Raw genomic sequence first — 21,858 nt, 5'->3', positions numbered from 1 at the left:
ACACTGATCTAGCACCCTCACTCTGTCCACTCTCTATCTCTCTTTCTGTAAGTGTGCCCAGCATATCTTACACTGCTCTAGCATCCTTGCTCTATCCAGCATATCATACACTGATCTAGCACCCTCTCTCTGTCCACTCTCTGTCTCTATTTCCGTACGTGTGCCCAGCATATCATACACTGACTTAGCACCCTCACTTTGTCCACTCTCTGTCTCTCTTTCTGTAAGTGTGCCCAGCATATCATACACTGCTCTAGTATCCTTGCTCTATCCAGAATATCATACACTGATCTAGCACCCTCTCTCTGTCCACTCTCTGTCTCTCTTTCCGTAGGTGTGCCCAGCATATCATATACTGATCTAGTACCCTTGCTCTGTCCAATCTCTGTCTCTCTTTCCATAGGTGTGCCCAGCATATCATACACTGATCTAGCACCCTTCCTCTGTCCACTCTCTATCTCTCGTTCCGTAAGTGTGCTCAGCATATCATACACTGATCTAGCACCCTCCCTCTGTCCACTCTCTGTGTCTCTTTCCGTAGTTGTGCCCAGCATATCATACACTGATCTAGCACCCTCACTCTGTCCACTCTCTGTCTCTCTTTCGGTGTGCCCAGCATATCATACACTGATCCAGCACCCTCACTATGTCTAGCCTATCGTACAATGATCTAGCACCCTCGGTCTGTCCACTCTCTGTCTCTCGTTCCGTAGGTGTGCCCAGCATATCATACACCGATCTAGCACCCTTCCTCTGTCCACTCTCTATCTCTCTTTCTGTAAGTGTGCCCAGCATATCATACACTGCTCTAGCATCCTCGCTCTATCCAGCATATCATACACTGATCTAGCACCCTCTCTCTGTCCACTCTCTGTCTCCCTTTCCGTAGGTGTGCCCATCATATCATACACTGATCTAGCACCCTCGCTCTGTCCACTCTCTGTCTCTCTTTCTGTAGGTGTGCCCAGCATATCATAGACTGATCTAGCACCCTGGCTCTGTCCACTCTCTATCTCTCTTTCCGTAAGTGTGCCCAGCATATCATACACTGATCTAGCACCCTCGCTCTGTCTAGCCTATCGTACAATGATCTAGCACCCTTGGTCTGTCAACTCTCTGTCTCCCTTTCCATAGGTGTGCCCAGCATATCATATACTGATCTAGTACCCTCTCTCTGTCCACTCTCTGTCTCACTTTCCATAGGTGTGCCCAGCATATTATACACTGACCTAGCACCCTCGCTCTGTCCAGCACATCATACACTGATCTAGCACCCTCGCTCTGTCCACTCTGTGTATCTCTTTCCGTGGGTGTGCCCAGCATATCATACACTGATCTAGCACCCTTGCTGTGTCCAGCACATCATACACTGATCTAGCACCCTCGCTCTGTCCACTCTTTCTTTCTTTCCGTAGGTGTGCCAAGCATATCATACACTGATCTAGCACCCTCTCTCTGTCCACATTCTGTCTCTCTTTCTGTAGGTGTGGCCTAGCATATCATACACTGATCTAGCACACTCTGTCTGTCCACTGTCTGTCTCTCTTTCCGTAGGTGTGCCCTGCATATCATACACTGATCTAGCACCCTTGCTCTGTCCAGCATATCATACACTGATCTAGCACCCTCGCTCTGTCCACTCTCTGTATCTCTTTCCGTAGGTGTGCCCACCATATCATACACTGATCTAGCACCCTCGCTCTGTCCAGCATATCATACACTGATCTAGCACCCTCGCTCTGTCCACTCTCTGTCTCGTTTTCCATAGGTGTGCCCAGCATATCATACACTGACCTAGCACCCTCGTTCTGTCCAGCATATCATACACTGATCTAGCACCCTCACTCTGTCCACTCTCTGTCTCTCTTTCCGTAGGTGTGGCCTAGCATATCATACACTGATCTAGCACCCTTGCTCTGTCCAGCATATCATACACTGATCTAGCACCCTCGCTCTGTCCACTCTCTGTCTCGTTTTCCATAGGTGTGCCCAGCATATCATACACTGACCTAGCACCCTCGTTCTGTCCAGCATATCATACACTGATCTAGCACCCTCACTCTGTCCACTCTCTGTCTCTCTTTCCATAGGTGTGGCCTAGCATATCATACACTGACCTAGCACCCTCGCTCTGTCCAGCATATCATACACTGATCTAGCATCCTCACTCTGTCCTCTCTCTGTCTCTCTTTCCGTAGGTGTGCCCAGTATATCATACACTGATCTAGCACCCTCTCTCTGTCCACTTTCTGTCTCTCTTTCTGTAGGTGTGGCCTAGCATATCATACACTGATCTAGCACCCTCGCTCTTTCCACTGTCTGTCACTCTTTCCGTAGGTGTGCCCAGCATATCATACACTGATCTAGCACCCTCTCTCTGTCCACTCTCTGTCTCTCTTTCTGAAGGTGTGCCAAGCATATCATACACTGATCTAGCACCTTGGCTCTGTCCACTCTCTGTATCTCTTTCTGTAGGTGTGCCCACCATATCATACACTGATCTAGCACCCTCACTCTGTCCACTCTCTGTCTCTCTTTCCGTAGGTGTGGCCTAGCATATCATACACTGATCTAGCGCCCTCGGTCTGATCACTGTCTGTCTCGCTTTCCATAGGTGTGCCCAGCATATTATACACTGACCTAGCACCCTCGCTCTGTCCAGCATATCATACTCTGATCTAGCACCCTCACTCTGTCCACTCTGTCTCTCTTTCCGTAGGTGTGCCCAGTATATCATACACTGATCTAGCACCCTCTCTCTGTCCACTTTCTGTCTCTCTTTCCGTAGGTGTGGCCTAGCATATCATACACTGATCTAGCACCCTCTCTCTGTCCACTTTCTGTCTCTCTTTCCGTAGGTGTGGTCTAGCATATCATACACTGATCTAGCACCTTGGCTCTGTCCAGCATATCATACACTATTCTAGCACCCTCGCTCTGTCCACTCTCTGTCTCTCTTTCTGTAGGTGTGCCCAGCATATCATACACTGATCTAGCACCCTGGCTCTGTCCACTCTGTCTATCTGTCTGCATGCGAGAGTCGGATTGCCAGGTGCGCGTTTACTGGAGCAATCCCAACTGCGCCTGACAACAGAGAAAAACACAGATATCTTCAATATGGGGAGGAGGGAGGGCAGGGGGTGCTCTTTTTTATGGCTGCAAATAGAATGAGAGCAGCATATGCCTCCTCTGAGGTGGGGACTGGCCGGGTATTCGCTGTACATTGTCATCGCATGTTCCCTGCAGGAATCTGAATGAGCATGCTCCATAAGGGGGAGAGTTGGGAGGGGTACATGGATACACTGTGGAGATGCTGGAGTTCCTAGAGACATGTTAAGTGAGCAGTGCACAAGGCTGCAGGCGCTTCCACTGCTGTTCTTTTTTTAATAAACTGATTAGTGTTTATGCAATCTCTAATCAATGCACGGCCTCAACAGCCCTATGCAGTGTGCAGCACACACAATTAAACATTGCCTTAGTGCTCACAGAAGAAACAGACCATTGCCTTTAATCTAAGTGTGACCTTCTCCAAGGAGGAATGGCATATTGAGAGATACAATCATGCGTATTGTCAGTGAAATATTAACTATTACAAAAAGGCAAATAAATATTTGTTTTCACCCTTTAAAAAGTTTTCGATACCCATTTCTAATGATCATTTCCAGTACATATTGAAGTCACAAAAAGAATATTACACTTGTCTTGATGAGCAAACCACATTATCAAAACCTACAATAACCATTTTAATTATTTTCTTTTAGATGGACATCATTCCAAAATGGGCAGTCTGCTGCACGCCTATCACACTTTTTAAAAATACTCTTATGAGAAAAGGGAAAGTGACAAATAGCACACATGAGAGATTCTGACTGAGTTCCATACAAACAAAGAGCATTCTGGGAGCATTTAAATGACCTCCAGGCTTTACATTTGACAAACATGCCTGCGTTAAAAGGGCCGTTTGCTTGTCAGAATGCTCACTCAGCTTGGTGCTCATTTAATTTTTCACAACCCCCCTAACATTAAAGTTCTTGTAGCCATTAACCATATATACTCATTGGGACAGCCTCAAAGTTTGCATGCGAGGATAAAATGTTTGGGACATCTGTCTTAATGTCAAGGAGACAGAAATACTGACAAATATGTATGCAACCAAAACCTTCTTGACAAATGTGTACACATAGTCAAAATGGCCAGTAGGTGTTTATTGTGGTTTCTAATATTACCACTGTTGAATTAATAGATTGGGAACTCGCTTTTTGGAGACAGACACATTTCGAACATAGTTTGCTGTAGACTAATGCAAACGTAGAGATACATCAACCATGATCAATGTATGCCACCACGCATGCAGATAAGGGGTTATATCCACCTAATAACAATAGATCTTGTATAACATACATCTGGGTTATCCGTCTACTTAGTGAATCCTATGAATTCCTCACACCAAACTCTTGGAAATTAACCATCTAATATCCCGCCTTTTTGGATACATCATTACAATTTCCAATTTTTTGATATGTATCGTGAATACATTACTTATTAGACATCACTTTTTGATTATATATTAGCCAGCATCTGACTGATCAATGACGTTTTTGACCTTACAAATTGATTATTGACCTCTTTTTATAACATCACAGCTGTGACGTGTCAAGCTGTCCTTTATATCCTTCTTGCCTATTCATTCCTCTTCCTTACTACGTGATTTTGTCTAAATGTCTAAATTGTATGAAAAATAAATCACCTTTAAGAAAAATTGAAAACCTCTTGTGAAGTTTAACTAATATCATTTGTTCTAAATGTCCTGTTTTCTAAAAATATATTTACCTATATATAATGTGATATGTACACTATATTTTCATTGAAATACCATTAGGACTCATAACCTATTGGGCTTATCCAACCACAGATAGCGTGCAGGGGACGCCAGTTCCCAAATTGGGAACTTTTTCTGTTTTTAATGTCAGGTGGATCCATAAAGCCAGAACTTTAGCATCCATGACAATACTCACGTCTGCTACGTGATGACGCCATGGCCTCTATACATAATTAATCCACCTTCTCAAAATCGTATGATTATCATACTTTGACTCTTAATCTGACCTGTTTTTCTTCATTGGTGACTTTCATGACATCATTCACGTTGGTAACGTGATGATGTCATGATCATGACGCATATTAAATCAGCCATTTTGGGAGCCTTGATCACAGCGCGGCTGGATTGGCTCCTTCAGGCTCATTCGGCTCCTTATGCATCAATATTTCTTTTGAATCAAGTAAGTATCCTTACCCTTAGTACTTACTTCAACCTCATTCTGTAGAGGTGCTAAAGCTATGTGGCGACAGGTCTTCATGATTGCCATCCCTTACCTCCATTTTATTATGTTTCAACCATTAAAAGGTGGCGTCATGTTTTTTAGGTCGCCACTGATCGCTCATTGTTATCAAGAGATGCCAGATGCTTTTCAGAGCTCTTCTTCCAGTGGAAGTTCTACATACACACTGCAAACCCTATTACTTAGGAGTAAGTGCTTTAATTTTTTGCACTTTTATTCAACTAGCAGGGAATTCTCCCCTAATACACACATTGAATATCTTCTATAGGTAGCTCAGAATATTCCTTGACACTGGGACATATGGAGCTGCACTTTCTAGTCTTGACTTGTATACCTTCAAAATGAGGAGAATATGGTATGTGATCTCCTTATGACTTTTTATGTTACACCTTTCTTAATGCTCATTTTATTTGTGTATTTGTGACTTAGTTTCAAACTTCAAAATCAACTTAAAGAGTCTTCCATCACCCCCTCTTTTTTCTTAATGTCAATCATAGTTACATTAGAGTGCTTAGATAAATATTATCAAATTTACTATTTGTTCAGGATAAATTGAATACCAGAGAATGGATCTGAAGCATTGATTGCAATTTAGGAATTTCATGGATAAACGAAATTCCCCATTGTATTTACAAATGCAAATGTTTGTTTTTTGCACTATGAATTTATTGATATATTCTATCCTGACACACATGTCTTATTTTCTTTTGTATTAATAGAATTTTGAACATTGAATGAATTAACAGCCCCTGATGAATAGAATCTTTCTCGAAACGTGTTGGGTATATTTGTATGAAAAATAAATCACCTTTAAGAAAAATTGAAAACCTCTTGTGAAGTTTAACTAATATCATTTGTTCTAAATGTCCTGTTTTCTAAAAATATATTTACCTATATATAATGTGATATGTACACTATATTTTCATTGAAATACCATTAGGACTCATAACCTATTGGGCTTATCCAACCACAGATAGCGTGCAGTGGACGCGAGTTCCCTAATTGGGAACTTTTTCTGTTTTTAATGTCAGGTGGATCCATAAAGCCAGAACTTTAGCAGACTTAGGCCAGCCTCCAGCCAGGGACTGTTGTCATTGGCTGTTATAGGAGCCAATAGAAATTCAATGTGTCCTGCATGAGTGTGGGGCTCACAGACAGGGCCGGCCTTAGGGGCAGCAGCGCCCTGGGTGAATTGGCGCCCTCCCCGCACGCCCCTGGTCAACAGGGGGCGGGGGGCAGGATGCGCCACTTTTTTTGTTTACCTCCTCGCTCCGGCGCCTCGCAGGGGGTTAATCACTGGCATAGGGCGTATGAGCACCCTATTCCAATGCAAACGCCTGGCTCCCGTATCGGAGCGAGGAGGAAAGTATGTGAATAGGGTGCTGATGCAAAGCACCAGCACCCTATTGTTCTTTAATGCGCCCGCCGCTGCGCGCGTATTTAATAACAAAGGGGCGGCTGCTGCGTCTTCTCCCACTATGCCAGGTCGGGGGAGCCCTTGAAAGACTCCCTCGAGCTGGCGTGGCAGGGGCTAATGGTGCCCTGGGGGGCATGGCGCCTCGGGCGGTCGCCGGCCCGCCCTCCTCTAAGGCCGGCTCTGTTTGCAGACCTTAACATTGTTTGTCTCTCTCGGAACGTGTCAATTTGGCACGTGCAGGAGGACCCAGGAGGAAGACGGCATGCCACCGCTAGAGGACCAGCCCTGGGACTGCCTTAGACCCGGGAAGAAGAGTGGTGAGAGTGTCCCTATATTGTGAGCAGTGCTGAAAATGGAAACAAATTACTCTAGGAATATCTCTCATCCTTGGGGTTGTGGACGAGAGAGGGGGCAGGGCAGAGGGGCATGGCACAGGCCAGGTCACGCAACACAGCACCTCTTCATGGAACCCAATGCTTGTGATTTGCATAAAAGCAAAGAGCATTTTGGGAACATAATGTCGACAATTTTCAACCATGTCCAATAGGGATTCATCAAGAAACTTTTTTGAGCAAGCAAGGGAAGTTGGACTTTGCTCTTTTCATTGGTCACAACACTCACACTAACAAAACAATTCTGGAAATTGCAAGACAAATATAACCGTTTGGACAGCATGTGAGGCTTTGGTTGTTTCTGCATTCAGTCATGAGTGCCGAGTCTTTGGAAGCACGGGCTGCTTGTGGGTGAGAGCTCAGCTTTGGAACCGATCTGTGAGTTTCCTCTGATAGCCCCTAGGCCTCGAGACGGAGCAGAGCTCCGATAAAACACATTTTTCTAGAGCTCCATTCTGGCCCATTTCCTACCTTGATTGAGAGAACCCAATTCATGTGTCATATAATATACTTGATTTAATTTTCGCTTCTGCTGGCTTCGTTTTTACCGGTTTATTGGTCCGATCATTTTGTTGTACCTTTTTACATCAATAATAAGATGCAATGTGGCTTGATGCCTGGTGTTAAAACCCTCAGACGCTGGTGGGGCTCTGTTTCTGATTCTGCTATTAGTGCCAAATTAAATCTGGGTGTTTAAAGATCCATTGTGTTGATTTTTGTTTTTTAACACAGACATTGACTGCTGTTGCTGATAATTTGGCTCCGCTTAGACTTTCTACTACCCGCTCTTCCTCCTCTGAGCCTTGGTTCACTGGTGAGCTTAGGCTGCACCGTCTCTGTAGGCAGGCTGAGCATAAGCAGAGGAAATCCTATTAGGAGGTTGACAGATGACTTTTTTGTGACAAGAAACAAACAGCTATCATAAAGTCATCTGTGAGGCTAAACGTCACTTTTATACTTTGAAGATCCAGACGGCTATTAATCAACCGAGAGAACTTTTCAGTTTGAGGCGTAGACTTTCATCTCCTTCCAATACCCAGTCTGATGTTGCCCCTTCACAACTTCTTCTGCTTGTCTCAATCCTTCGTTCAGAAGATCGTGGATATAAGAGGGAAAATTGCCACCTCGAGCCTCAGATCTGGGATTAGGCTTCCCCCTACTGTCTCCACTGGCCCTTTGCAGTTATGTATTTCACAAAAAAAGGGCATTGCCTGATGAAATCCAGGGTCCTTCAGGCTAAATACTTATCAAACACTACAAAAGTGGACCCTTGGATAGAGGATGACAACATATTCAATTGTCTTTTTTTTACAAATATCGACAAATGATTCTTTTCGTATCTTTTCAATCTTTTTAAATAAATCTCATATATCACCACTTTGGTGTAAAATATTTTAAACAATAAAAAACATTATATTCTCACTTCAGATACATAAACATTCATCCCTGCATTCCATTCATTCCCACTCTTCTTTCTCATACAATCAATAGCATCAATACAAAATAACCCAATACTTTAGGTCACAGTCTACAATTTTAAACATGAACAAAACTAGATTCCCTCAGTTCAGTGTTAGATTCAAATTATAAGGAGGAAAGAACTTATCCTTATTTAAGAGAGGGCTTTTTCGTTGATAAAGCAAATGCACAAAAGTACCGAAGAAACAACAGACATGTGTCTTTTTCGAATACTTCAGGTTCCTCAAGCGGGTCTGACCTATCTCTGAATACACAGGCAGGACCTAGCATAGGAGGTAGAGGTGGGCAAATGCAACAACATGGTTTTTACCGTGGGAACCAGAGAGGACGCCCACGACAAGGCCAGGGACCCGGTATGTGTACCAGAACCAGTAGTAAGTGACCAGATACCTATTATTAACTTACCCTCTGTGGTATTCACTAAAGAACAACTGAGTTTACTTTCCAAGGGGCTTTGCTTTGTACCGGTGGTGAGAGCTGATCGGTTCACTACGGAATTATAGCTACATAAATTTTTCCACAACATACGTTTAAAACACTACTTTGAAGTCTTTTTACCTAACCAGAAAGGGAATATTGACAATGAGAGAGAACCAGCAGGTATGTTGCCTAATATCACTGGTTTAAAACTGAAATCCCTATTTTGTCCTCCGCCTCATTCATGTCCAGCTGAAATTGAAACCTTTGAGAATAGGGTAACACAAGAAGTTCTGAAAGCAATTGATAAGAGAAATTTTGCTCTGGATAACTTGACAAAGGCAGAGAGAGAAAATCTTTAAAAATTGTGTGACCTAGAAGGTATCACTAAAAAGCCTGCAGATAAGGGACGGGGGATCATCATTTGGCAAACAACGGACTATGATAAAGAGTGTCTACGACTTTTGACTGATGAAAAATCATACATCAAACTAGATGCCGACCCCACCAATAGGTTGGAAGAGGAGATTCAAAGCCTCACAGCACACGCAGAAGATCATGAGTGGATTAGTGGGGAAGAAGACCGGTTCTTTAGAAAATTAAAATCTAAAAGGGCGGCATTCTACATCTTACCCAAGATTCACAAAAATAAAGAACATTCACCCGGCCGACCCATAGTCGCTGCCATTGACTCCCTGCTAGAGCCCCTTTCCATGTATGCAGAATTTTTCTTAAAACCATACGTGGAACAAATGCCATCATATGTGAAAGATTCAGGTGACATGATACAGATTACTCAACAAATTGAAAAAAGACCCAGTGATATCTGGGCAACAATGGATGTCGAGTCCCTATACACTTCAATCCCTCAAATGCACAGTCTGGCGGTATTGGGGAAATATCTTGATAGACGCTCTGAGCCCATTTCACCTCCTACTGGGTTCATCCTAGAGTGCGCACAGCTTGCCATGACCGAAAACTATTTCCTATATAAACAAAATTTGTTTAAACAGAGAAGCGGGGTGAGCATAGGGGCAACCTTCGCCCTGGTTGTCGCCAATCTTTTTATGGCAGACTATGAAGAGAATTTTGTATCAGGACCAAATAATCTTCTTAAACAACAAATGGATCTGTGCCAGAGCCTTGTGGCCTGGTATAGATATATTGATGATGTATTCATCATATGTAGAGGGACCAGTGATTCTCTTGTAGCGTTTCGAAATTGGCTAAATACCTGTAACTGTGAAATCAACTTCACGATGGAATGGAGTAAGACAGAAGTCAGCTTCTTGGATCTAATGATTAGGAAATCAGAAAATACTTTGATCACTACTCTATACCAGAAGCCCACCGATAGAAATACTTTACTACATTATTCATGTTTTATGCGGTAGGGCTACGGCAAAATCTTCCATATGGCCAATTTCTGTGGATTCGCAGGAATTGTTCCGAAAAAAGAGAGTTTGACAAACATGCCACTCTCTTAAAAGACAGACTCACGGAGAGGGGATATCCCAAGAAACTCGTTAGAGACAATCTAAAGAGGGCCTCTAATACGGACCGTGAGATATGTTTGGCTCCTCGTAACAAACAAAAACAAGACAGGTTAGTGTGTGTTACTACCTATAATACGGCCAGTAATGATATAAAAAGAATCATCAATCGTAACTGGGATCTAATTAAACGACCTGGGAGACTGAACAAAAAAACAATGTTTGCTTTTAAAAAAAGCAAAAATGTGAAACAGCGGTTAGTACATACCTACCAAGAAAAGAAGAGAGACCAAACAGTTTTGAACCAGTGGGGTTTGCCCCCACGGGCGATCACAAATGTGGCAGCTGTGTGGCCTGTCCTTTGACTGAGACCAGAACAGAATTTAATTATGGAAAAACAAAATTGCAAGTCAAGACACACACAAATTGCAGAACTAAAAATGCAATATAGGTCATTGTCTGTCGCTGTAATCTCCTATACATAGGAAAGATGACACGAGAGGCAAGGCAGCGCATCAGAGAGTATAGAAACTGCATTCGTAATAAAGTGGCGGATAAACCACTAGTAGAACACTTTGTCCTCCTTAATCATAAGGATACAGATCTTAAGTGGTTCGTCCTTCAAAGTATAAATCCCTTAAGTACAGGAGGTGATATGGTGAATGTGCTGCATAGGATGGAGCAACGGTGGATCTATACACTGGACAGTGTAAGACGGGGGCTAAATGTATCGGTGGAATGGAATGCTTTGATTACCCATTAAGTCAATTTTTTTCCATTGACGTCAGTGTAAGAAATGTTCCTCCCCCTATCTGGCATAGGCTATATTTACTGCGACACTGTGTAGGTTGCTGTTTAATTGGAGAACATTTATTCCCAAAATACCATTGGTTTGTGATGGCGAAATGACGTTTTATGAAGAACAGAGAAGTAGTAGTAATTCCTCCTTTAATAATAGTACTGTTTGGGGGCTTCAAGATCCTGCCCCAATTTTTTTAATAAAGGCTCGGGGGATGTATACTACGATCTCGATGCATGTGGAACAGGGTATATAGGTGCAATATGTTGCACATATTTGGAAGAATAACATAGAATGACCCAGCAATGACACTAAATTAAAATAATTGAGCGTCTTAAAAATAGGGTAGCAACACGTTTTCCTTTTGACAAAATAAGAAAGATCAGTGTGGATGGAAAACATTGTGATAATTTTGTAATTGAAAGTCAATGGAAATAAGAAATACATAGAAATATTTCCCGATTAGAGGTGAGGAACCACTTTTGAGAAACATTATGATCTGTGAGGCACGTCTACTGATAGTCCTCTTTTGAATTCCATCATTTTTTAGTTCCGGCCACGTGATAATCGGGTGTTCAGTCGCCGCGTTACAGGAATCAGTAGCTGATGGAAACAGCAGATGGAGAGGTAAGCGTTATGAAAATGTCAGCACTTATAGATATGCGCCATGGAAACCGTGTGCCATAGGTGGGTTTGCTCTGCTGCAGATGGAACCTCCGAGGCAAGAGATAGCCGTAGTGTTATGTACACAATACGCAAGGTGAAGCACTCACGTACTTGCTGTGCAACGGCCTCGGCCGAAAGCAGATGAGCAGGAAGGGAATAAAATCATGAATGGCGCATATCAATGCAGCTTGAGCACTCAACACATTTGGAAACAGTGCCGACTTTATATATTTTTTATAAGTGGCACTGGCACTACACAAAAAACAGAATGTTGGTATTGAAATTCGATATGTGTAGAACGAAGAAAGAACCAAATAAGAATTTAAGATTGGGCACGAGAAAGAGCGAGTCAACCTGTATTAAGCTCTGCCAAAAAATACTGATGCGATTTTTCTTCTCGTTCTTGTATTTCATAGTAATTCTGCGAGACCAATAGGACTATACTTAGCCAATTGGAGACTGTATATAAATATCACGGAAGAAATATCATTGTGTCTTTACTAGTGGAGTGACACAGGATGAACAGAGAAGTAAGTGAAGAGGGGCAACAGCTAATAGTGGCAGTTACAGGAGGCGTCAGGATTATCCTTTAGGCAATTATATACTTCTGTTATTCTATAGGAATGGATCTAAAGTTTCAATAGAAGGAAGCTGAAAGACACCAACTGCCGTAAAAGAAACAGTGTACCATATACAGGGCTATTGAAACAGACCGAGGCTGAATAAAAGGAGGCTCGATTGGGAATCCATTCCATAAGTTGGGGGCAACTCAGAAGACTCCAATGGATGCTGTATCTGTTGTTTCCTAAGTAAGTTAAAACGAATAAGTGTTGAAAAAATTATCTCAATTAGCTCTATGTACTGCATCCTTGTCGGTTTGTTCTCATCGAGTGGGGATACAATCACAACTGCAGACAGGATTAATCCACTACTTTTGTTTCCTATACCGCAAATGCAAGACAGAAGTGGGTACGATTTGTGTCTATTTTTTAGAGACACTTTATACCACAATAATAGTGTTTGATAAATAACTGAGGATGACATTTGGGTAGATTTTACAATGAGTTTTTATCCTTGTTTTTTAGGAGGTGTGGTCCATCCTACAATATGCAACAGGACACAATCTGTTCTCCCATTTATGTCCTGAAGATGGTTGACGTACATAGTGGACAGATGTGAGTCCAAAGATACAACCAAAACACGTGTCGACCTACTACGTAATTAATGACAAGCATTTAATTTAATCTAAGACTGAACTGTGGGAATCTAGTTTTGTTCATGTTTAAAATTGTAGACTGTGACCTAAAGTATCGGGTTATTTTGTATTGATGCTATTGCTTGTATGAGAAAGAAGAGTCTGAATGAATGAAATGTAGGGGTGCAGTTGCTGACATACCCCATTTGATGCATGACATTCAGGAATTCTCAGTTGTATCTGGCTATAAAGTCAATTGGGGCAAGTCTGAAATTTGACCTCTCAATGATGTGTGTCTGCGTGGTGCTTGTACACATTTCCAATTAAAATGGTGTAGTGATCGAATCAAGTATTTAGGCATCTGGATTGGCGCTGATGTGGTGAAATTGCCGGCGTTGAATTTTGGACTGCTCATCCAAAAATTACAGTCTGACATAGGCAGATGGCAGCTCTTGCAACTGTCCATGTGGGAAAAAATTAATTGCACAAAAATGAACCTGGCTCCTCGCGTGAACTATCTTCTTTCTATGATGCCTATTAAGGTTCCTGGTCATATTTTCAGAACACTAGACAAACTTATGCAGAAGTTTATTTGGAATGGAAAGCCACCAAGATTAGCAATATGGAAATTGCAGCTGCCATTGAAAAAAGGTGGGATGAATTTACCCAACTTCAGTGAATACCATCTTTCATTTTCGGCCCGACATCTCTGTAAATTGCTTGTTTCGAATGAAGAAAGTTCACAGTATGTAATGCAGGGACGTCATTTCACCAAAATGCCAGGGGTAGCGGAAGTGACATCACATGACCCTTGACCCCCCTGATGACATCACAGGAAGTGATGTCATTTGACCCCACCCCAAAGTGATATCGCGGGAAGCGATGGAACACAACCTTTCAACCATTGAGAAAACAGGAAATGGCATCACCTAGCATTGTACACTGTGAAAAATATGGTTACGATATCACTATAATGTGATGTACATTTCATACAAGAATGAATCGCCATATGTATCGTTAAGATCAGTGTGTATAGTCCCATATTACCAGATTACTGTGAATGCAAGCAGACGTCCATGACCAAATGATAATGATGTGTTATTATATAGCACTTGCGCTTAAGCGCTTCATATAGAAAAAATTCCTGTGTTGGTACTCATTTATCGACCTCAGAAGGATGAAAGGATGAGTTGAGGCGTTTAAGAACAGACTAAATCAGTGACTCACCCCCTGAAGTGTGCCTGAAATGAGTCTAGCAATTATTGTATAGAATTCCAGAAAGACACATTATTTGGTATTCCTATTCTTTCTGATTTAGTGTTAGTGGTGAAAGTGTTAGACTTGTGGCACTCAGGTTCTTATTTTTCTTCTTTTTTTTTTTAAGGGGCCTGAACAAGAAAGTCAGCCACTCCAGAACTAAAAAGCCACATGGTGCTTGCAACAGCACATGAGCTTGCAATTTAAAAAAACATTTAAAAAAAAGAAACGTTTCTTTTTTTTTGTTTATTTTTATTTTAGAGGTTGCAAGGGAGACCACAGAGGTCACAAGGGAGACCTAAGAGGTCGCAGTTGTGACCTCTGGCGAACCCTAAATGACGTCCCTGATGTAATGTGGGAAAGTGGCGCTGTATCCCAGTTAGAACCAAGAGCTCTGCTGACTTTAAAGAAAAATATCAAAGCGAATTCTTTGACCGGTTTTCTACAAGACTGCTGGTGTAGCATGTCCAGGCACATGAGGGCAGACCCCTAGCTGTATTTGGACGCATTCCTTTGGCTGAACCTGGCCCTGAAATGTCAAGGGAAGGTTCTTTTCTGGCCAGAGTGGTTCCTGGTGGATGTAAAGTACATCTGTGATCTAATTGATGGAGAGAATTGGATCCCGTACGCACAGCTGTGTCAATCACACCATATGGCTGGTTATCCATTTTCGGAGTACAGAAAATTGATAGGCATTGTCAATGCTTGCCTTGGTGGTTCTGATTTGTTGGAACCGAATGTTGCCTGGTCTATGTTGCAGTTGTGTGGAAGTGATGCTCACCCTGCTGCTACGATGTACGATTTTCTGAAATCGTACAGGAAGGAGGATTCGAGGCTGCCAGTGGTCTGGGCAGAGGAGTTAGGAGAGGAAATTGATGATGTCTGTTGGCAGCACTTCTGTGAGAATACCCGATTGGTAAGTCTGGATTGGGCTCTTATAGCGTCACAAACTAAATTGCTCTTTGGATCCTTTTGGACACCAATCAGGTTGTTTAAGAGAGGTCTCATGGACAATGAACTCTGTTGGAAGTGCAAGGGTGCAAGAGGCTCCCTCAGTCATCTGATATGGTTTTGCCCTAAAACGAAGAACTTTTTGGAGTGCATCTGTGAGAGGTTGGGTCTGGTTTTGAGTTGTACGGTCCCCCTCTCTGCCACCTTGCTGATTCTAGGGGACGTGTCAATGATTGATGATATTTCTTTCGGGCAGATGACTTGGATACTCCGCGCCAGTATGATAGCCATGAGGATGATATTAAGATCATGGAAGCCGAACTGCTCCTTTAACATTGATGAATGGGTGGGTGAACCTTTGACTTTTTCAACTTATGAGAAGGCAATTTACAAGAATGCAGATGATATTGAGAAATTCTGTAACATTTGGAACAGGTTCCTGGAGGTCTATGGTTAAATTACATTTTTTGTACATGATGTGATGTCTCTGTAGCTAAGAAATGTGCTTTGTGTTTAATTTTCATTGACTTTGCACCGATGGTTCCTTTAGCCAACCATTTGCTCACTGGTTCTCTGTCCTTTCTTGGTTTCTGCCTTTCTTTCCTTTACTCTTTTGTTTCCTTTCTTCTCTATTTCTTTCATTTGCAGAATTGGTTTTTATATGCGCCGTTGTTTCTCTCATTTATGTTAGCTGTATGTTGTGATTTTTTGAAACAAAAATGTTAATTAAAAAATAAAGAAATGTAGGGATGAATGTTTATGGATCTGAAGTGAGAATATAATGTTTTTAATTGTTTAATATATTTTACACCAAAGTGGTGATATATGAGATTTATTAAAAAAGATTGAAACGATATGAAAAGAATCATTTGTCGATATTTGTAAAAAAGACAATTGAATATGTTGTCATCCTCTATCCAAGGGTCCACTTTTGTAGTGTTTGATAAGTCCCTTGCAGTTATGGTCCACCTTTCCCACCTAAAGCCCTAACGAAATAGTGGAGGCCACGCAGGAAAACGAGGTCTGCTTCTCCTCTTGACCCTGTCCCTCTGAAACTTCTGAAGAATACGATCTCGCAGACTGCTTTATGGGTCACTCAGGCAGTAAACCATTCGTGCAATTATAGACTCATTCCTGATCATCTAAAACACGCTTTGGTGATTCCCCTTCTTAAAAAAACCTTCCTTGGATCCTTCTGTCCTCTCCAATTTTCGCCCTATATCTCTTCTTCCTTTTTCTATGAAACTGCTTGAGTCACTTATATCACCTTTACTCAGTTCCTTTCTTGAAAGAACTGCCTTCTTTGATCCATTCCATTCAGGCTTTCATCCTGGCCGGGGCACGGATGGTGTGTTAGGCTCCGTTGTGTATGATCCCTCCCGACTCTCTGGCCAGGGTGGGGTGGGGGCACTGATTCTTTTAGATCTTTCAGCTTCATTCGATACTGTCGACCAGGCCATCCTGGTTGACTGGTTAATTAAGGCCGGGGTGTCTGGTCAGGTGTTGGCCTGGCTGAAATCTTTTCTTACTGGGCGCACTCAATCACTGCCTCTTTCTACTGTTCGGTTTGCTCTTCTCTCTCTTTCATGCGGTGTTCCGCAGGGCCCCACATTGTCCCCTACACTTATTAATGTGTATTTTTGGCCTTCGGTCAGACTCATGCATTCCCACGGCCTTAGGTGCTAGTCATATGCTGATGATACGCAGATAATTGTGCACATTGATCTCCAGCATATGGCGGCTGCGTCTCAGCTGCAGTAGTGCCCGGGGGCAGTGGGCGGATGGATGGGTGAAAACTGGCTTGGGCTGAACAGGGACAAGACGGAGGTCATGGTGGTGGGTCCACCTTTGGCTTTTTCTCTTTGGACTGTGGATTTCTGTCCTGCTTCCTTTGGTTCTCTTCCCTCTCCTGTTCCAGTGGTGAAAGATATTGGGGTGACACGTTCTGCCTCACTCTCTCGAGAAGCAGAGGTCTCTGCTATGTGTCAAGCTGGGCATTTTAAATGAAAAAATACTTTGGAAATGTCTCCCCTTTGTTCCTCTGTCGTTACATGCCCCAGTTGTCACTTCCCTCGTTCAGAATGGAGCCGACTACTGTAATTCACTCTAGCTAGCTCAACCGTCTTATCTCATGCAACGCCTTCAGTAACTTCAGAATTCTGCAGCTTGTGTGGTCTCATGGGTCCCATTCTCCTCTCATATCTCCCCTAATCTGACCCAGCTTCACGGGCTTTCCATTGAAAAAAGAGTGCAGTTTAAATCCCTCTGCCCGGTTCACAAGGCTTTTTATGGAGCAGGACCTGAATATCTGCAACATAAAATCTGCCCCTATGTTCCTAGTCGAACCCTTCGTTGTCATGATAATCCTGTTATAGCTATCGCTAGAATCCGTCTCTCTCGTCTAGGAGGCCGCAAGTTCTCTGTTGCGGCCGCCAAACTTTGTAACTCACTCCCGCGTTAGTTGCGGCTTATACGGAAGCAGCTTGTTTTTCAGTGTGCCATAAAGGCCTTCCTTTCAAATCTCATCTGGGCCTGGGGACCACACTATCTTCAACTTTATCTCACCAAACACTCTCCCTCTAGACCACTTTGCTCATCTGGCACCAACTCTTTGTGTGTAAAGCAACAGAGGTCAGGGGGGTGCTCACTTTCCTCTGCGGGCTCCCTCCTTTGGAACAGCCTCCCGCCCCTCCAGCGCCTTGAGCAGGATCTCCTCAAATTCCAGAAGCTCCTTAAGACTTTCCCTTTTCTGCCTCCTTCCCTCCTTCTCTGCTCTGCTAATCCCACAGTTGCTGATTCAATGTCCTTGACCTCCCACACCAATTCTTCCCAGCTCCTGTCCTCCACCGCACTTTCATCTGCACACCCCCTGATTTGGAGACTCGCACTGACACTTCCCGTGGCACAGGCCGTGTAGCACTCACCATTCCTAGCACTTTGTCCAGGACTCACCCACAAGCTTAGACTCCCCAGCACTTACCTCTTTGCCTCTTCCTTTCTGCACTTGCACGTTCTGAATACTCACAAGGCAGTGTAGGTACCTACGTCCCACTCCCTCTTCTTCTCTCGATATTGTGTTGTAATGTATTTACCACCCTCCCTCTATCCCTGTCCTGTGGGCGCTTTGAAACAGTATATTCTCATTGTGTACGTGCCTAACAAGCGAACAATAAAAGAAAAGAAAATAAATAAAACTTCTAACTCCCATGTAACCTTTCTCTAAAAAGATTGCTGTCCCTTCCAAGGGAACGGCCATCTCTGGCACTTTCTCCAAACGCCTGTCCAGCCTCCTACAACATGGCACCATCGCCCACTTCCCATCCCCGGCAGTCTTCCAGCCGCCTCCCTCATGTCCCTGTCTCCTAAAAAGTATATATCTTCAATGTACTAAATGTGCACATCCCTGCTGCCCGTAGTTTTGGCAAAGTGTTTCCGGGTGTGACACAACTTGTGTAAATATCACCCCACACTGGCATAACTGGGGCCCCCGCACCTCCTCCGGTGTGGGGGGCCCCATCCATGTCCTGGGAGGGGCCCCTCAGACTAAAAAACAATCTTTTTTTAACAAAAAAATAAAAAGAATAGAACAAAATAAAGTTTCTTTTTGAAGTCACTCTGCCTTCATATTTTTTTTTTTACTGAAATAATTTTTTTATGAAGTCAGAGTGACTAAAAAAAAAATTCAATTTCTTTATGAAGTGCGAGGGCTCTCCCACCGCATGATGTGGAAGCCTAAAGGAGGACACCCCACATGAGTGCAGCGACTGTGTGTGCCAATCTGCTCTACCAGGATTGTTGGCAGCGCTATGCCATTCTCTTGCGGTGCAAATTCTAGATTTAAATAGTGGGAAAACATGGGGTGATCCCTGCAACAGCCACACAAACACCTGGGCTTCCTTTACAGCTTTGTACCTCACGCCTCATCACTCAACTTTTAATTAACAGTCTGGATGTCTGACACACAGATCTCTACAACACTCAACCTTCTGAGCTACCTTTGCTGCTTTCCGTCCCAAGAATGTAACATGTGTTGCGGATCCCCGGCTTGATGGGATCTACATTTTGAATTCTTATAAAGATAAGAAATGTCCACTGTTTGAATTGCGGACAAACCTACAAAAAATGTATGCGGGAAAGGGTCTTAAACAGATTTCCCCCACCGCATTAAGAGGCGTGCAATGAACATCGTCATTTAGACAATATTTTTCTTTATTAGAAATTGTAAAACAAGCCACGGATTCATTCGGCCAGATTCTCAAATAATGGCGCAAATGAAAGGAGCGCAGAGAAGGCTCCCATTTCATTGGCGCTATTAAGAGAAATGTTCAGGTCAACTTTTTCACAACGGTGACCTGAGCGTTTGTGGAGTGGCTGGACAACAGCGCAAAGATGCGCTGTGCAGCCCCCTTGCGCACATTAGTGTCAGGTGCGCGTGGCGCTGGGAGCGCATTTTCCATAAAGGGGCCGTTTCTGTAAAATGATCAGGGATGGGAATGCTAGTGTGACAGCCGCGGCTTTAAAAAACAAAGATCACGACATGGCCAGAAATGTACCCTGCCCTGATGTGTGCAAGAGAAGCCAGAAAATGGCCGTCATTTCAGGGCGTTTGAAAGTGCAGACTGTTTGTGAATTCGGGATTTGCTTTTAAATGCCCAGCAAGGCCCCCTTATTTGCAGAAATGCATAAAAGGGGCGAATAGGGCATCTCATTCAGATGCCCTATAAGAATTGGGCTGATACTTCTTTTGGCGCAAGTGAGGAGGTGCCTGCTGGCGCATGTCCTCACTTAAGCCCCAAAAAGCTTCGAGAATCTGTCCCATTGTGTTCTTCACACAGATGTCAGGCCAGGCGCACAAGGACTGGCGATCAGAAGTCAGCCGCGTAACTGTTACAGTTGTCTCCTTAGCCTGTTCTGGGTGCAGTGTAGTTACCAGTTGCAAGTGACTGTTGACTTGTGCACTCACTTGCAGTTGTCAGCGGCGTGGAAGAGATACTGTAGGCAGGTAGTAGAAGGGAGGAGGGGCAAGTAGGAGAACAAAACAGGACATGTGGAAAGACGCAGACAGGTGGGATGCAGTGAGCACAGGATATAGAAGCAGGCATAGTCTTGGTCATTGATAACTCTGGTCTATTGCAGGCACTGCTATAATTCTACTACCTGGCCACAAAATTGCAACAGCTGGCAAATGGTGCTAGTATCGGAACATATTATGTCAGTGTTTGTAAAATGCGCATGTGATACCTATATAAGGGCCAAAACAGTTGGCTGTGCCAATGCTTGCTTTTAACAAGAATTCATTTCAAGGAACTGATGCAAGGGCACACATATTGCTTATAAATAAAATGGTTGGTGGCACACTTGGTTAAGACATTTCATTAGGCTAAGAGTTGGTTTACAGCTGCAATTAACCCATGGCCTTTTAGAAGATTGATTAAAATATCATTGTCATCCCCTTAAAAAAGAGCTAGCTGAAGGAAATTCCAGGGGTGTGCATATTGGGCAGTGAGGGGCAGGATTTGGGAGGAAATGGTCATAGAGACTTGCATGGGCATGGGGGGTCCATGGAAAAACAAAAAGCAAAACAACTGCATGCTTTGTGTCTCTCCTTGCATCCCATTTCCCTCTTATCTTAACCTTCCATGCCAATAGCTTCATCTTAAATGCAGCTCTTGCAGTGCCACCTAGTGGCCAAAACTAAAAACTCATTAGGCATTGCCGAAGTACACATCAATTTCCTTGGGCCACGCCCAAAATATACAACTCGCTAACAGCTGAGTTTGTGTTTTAGACATTCAAATCTGTATCGTTGCATTCGTTTATTTAATGTGTTCAGAGCATCTGTTTGTGTCAAGCAAAAAAACAGAGTGAAATGTACAGGATAGGATACATACTTTATTTCAGTTCTCACAATTTACAAACGAGATAAAATAGTACAAAATGCATTATTAAAACAGTAATGATTAAAATATACAGTGCAGTTATTGAGGGAGAGACTTGTTAAAAAGAAGACGAATATAAACGGAACATGTCCTTGCCATGCGCTTAAAAGAGGGGAACGTATACTTGCATAAATCGTTAACAGAGCAAGCATCAGCACAAGACAAGGCAAAGTTCAATGCATCAGAGACGAGCCTAATATTGTTAACAATAAAATGTAAAGCAAAAAAACAGAGTGAAAAGTATAGAGCTCTGCCCCACACTGAGGTGTAGTGTCATTGTCACTGCAGTGAAAATCTGGCTCTTGCTTGCCTTGTGAAGTTTCTACCAAGAAAAATGGCCGGCCCATCGTAGGTCATACGGTATTGTTGGCAAATTGTCCTTTTGAAGGAGCGTGATTGGTGAGCTGACAGCTGAGCTTCCCTAGGCTCGTGACGTAACAGGCAGCATAGAGATGCCATGGAGTCTTGTGTAGGATTATCTCTGTGGAGAACAGCATTCATCCTTCCTAGGAAA

General features: G+C 43.1%; 1 protein-coding gene across 6 annotated transcripts in view; it reads right to left on the bottom strand.

Annotated features, from left to right (window-relative positions):
• Positions 1-21,858, bottom strand: part of TTLL6 (tubulin tyrosine ligase like 6) — a 592,552-nt gene that overhangs the window by 162,716 nt on the left and 407,978 nt on the right. For 2 of the 6 annotated variants that reach the window (XM_069634593.1, XM_069634597.1), the window contains one exon: positions 21,278-21,850. The exons of the other annotated variants lie outside the window; for them this stretch is intronic. In XM_069634593.1, coding sequence (XP_069490694.1) covers positions 21,820-21,850 — 31 coding nt within the window. In that variant the 3' untranslated portion in view covers positions 21,278-21,819. Of the gene's footprint in view, positions 1-21,277; positions 21,851-21,858 lie in introns of those variants that run through there. 6 annotated transcript variants of the gene reach the window in all.

This window comes from Ambystoma mexicanum, chromosome 13, assembly GCF_040938575.1.
Source record: "Ambystoma mexicanum isolate Mex_15411 chromosome 13, UKY_AmexF1_1, whole genome shotgun sequence".
In the NCBI taxonomy this organism is placed as follows: Eukaryota; Metazoa; Chordata; class Amphibia; order Caudata; family Ambystomatidae; genus Ambystoma; species Ambystoma mexicanum.
The sequence above is the reverse complement of the archived record's forward strand: the minus strand, read 5'-3'. Positions and strand labels throughout refer to the sequence as shown.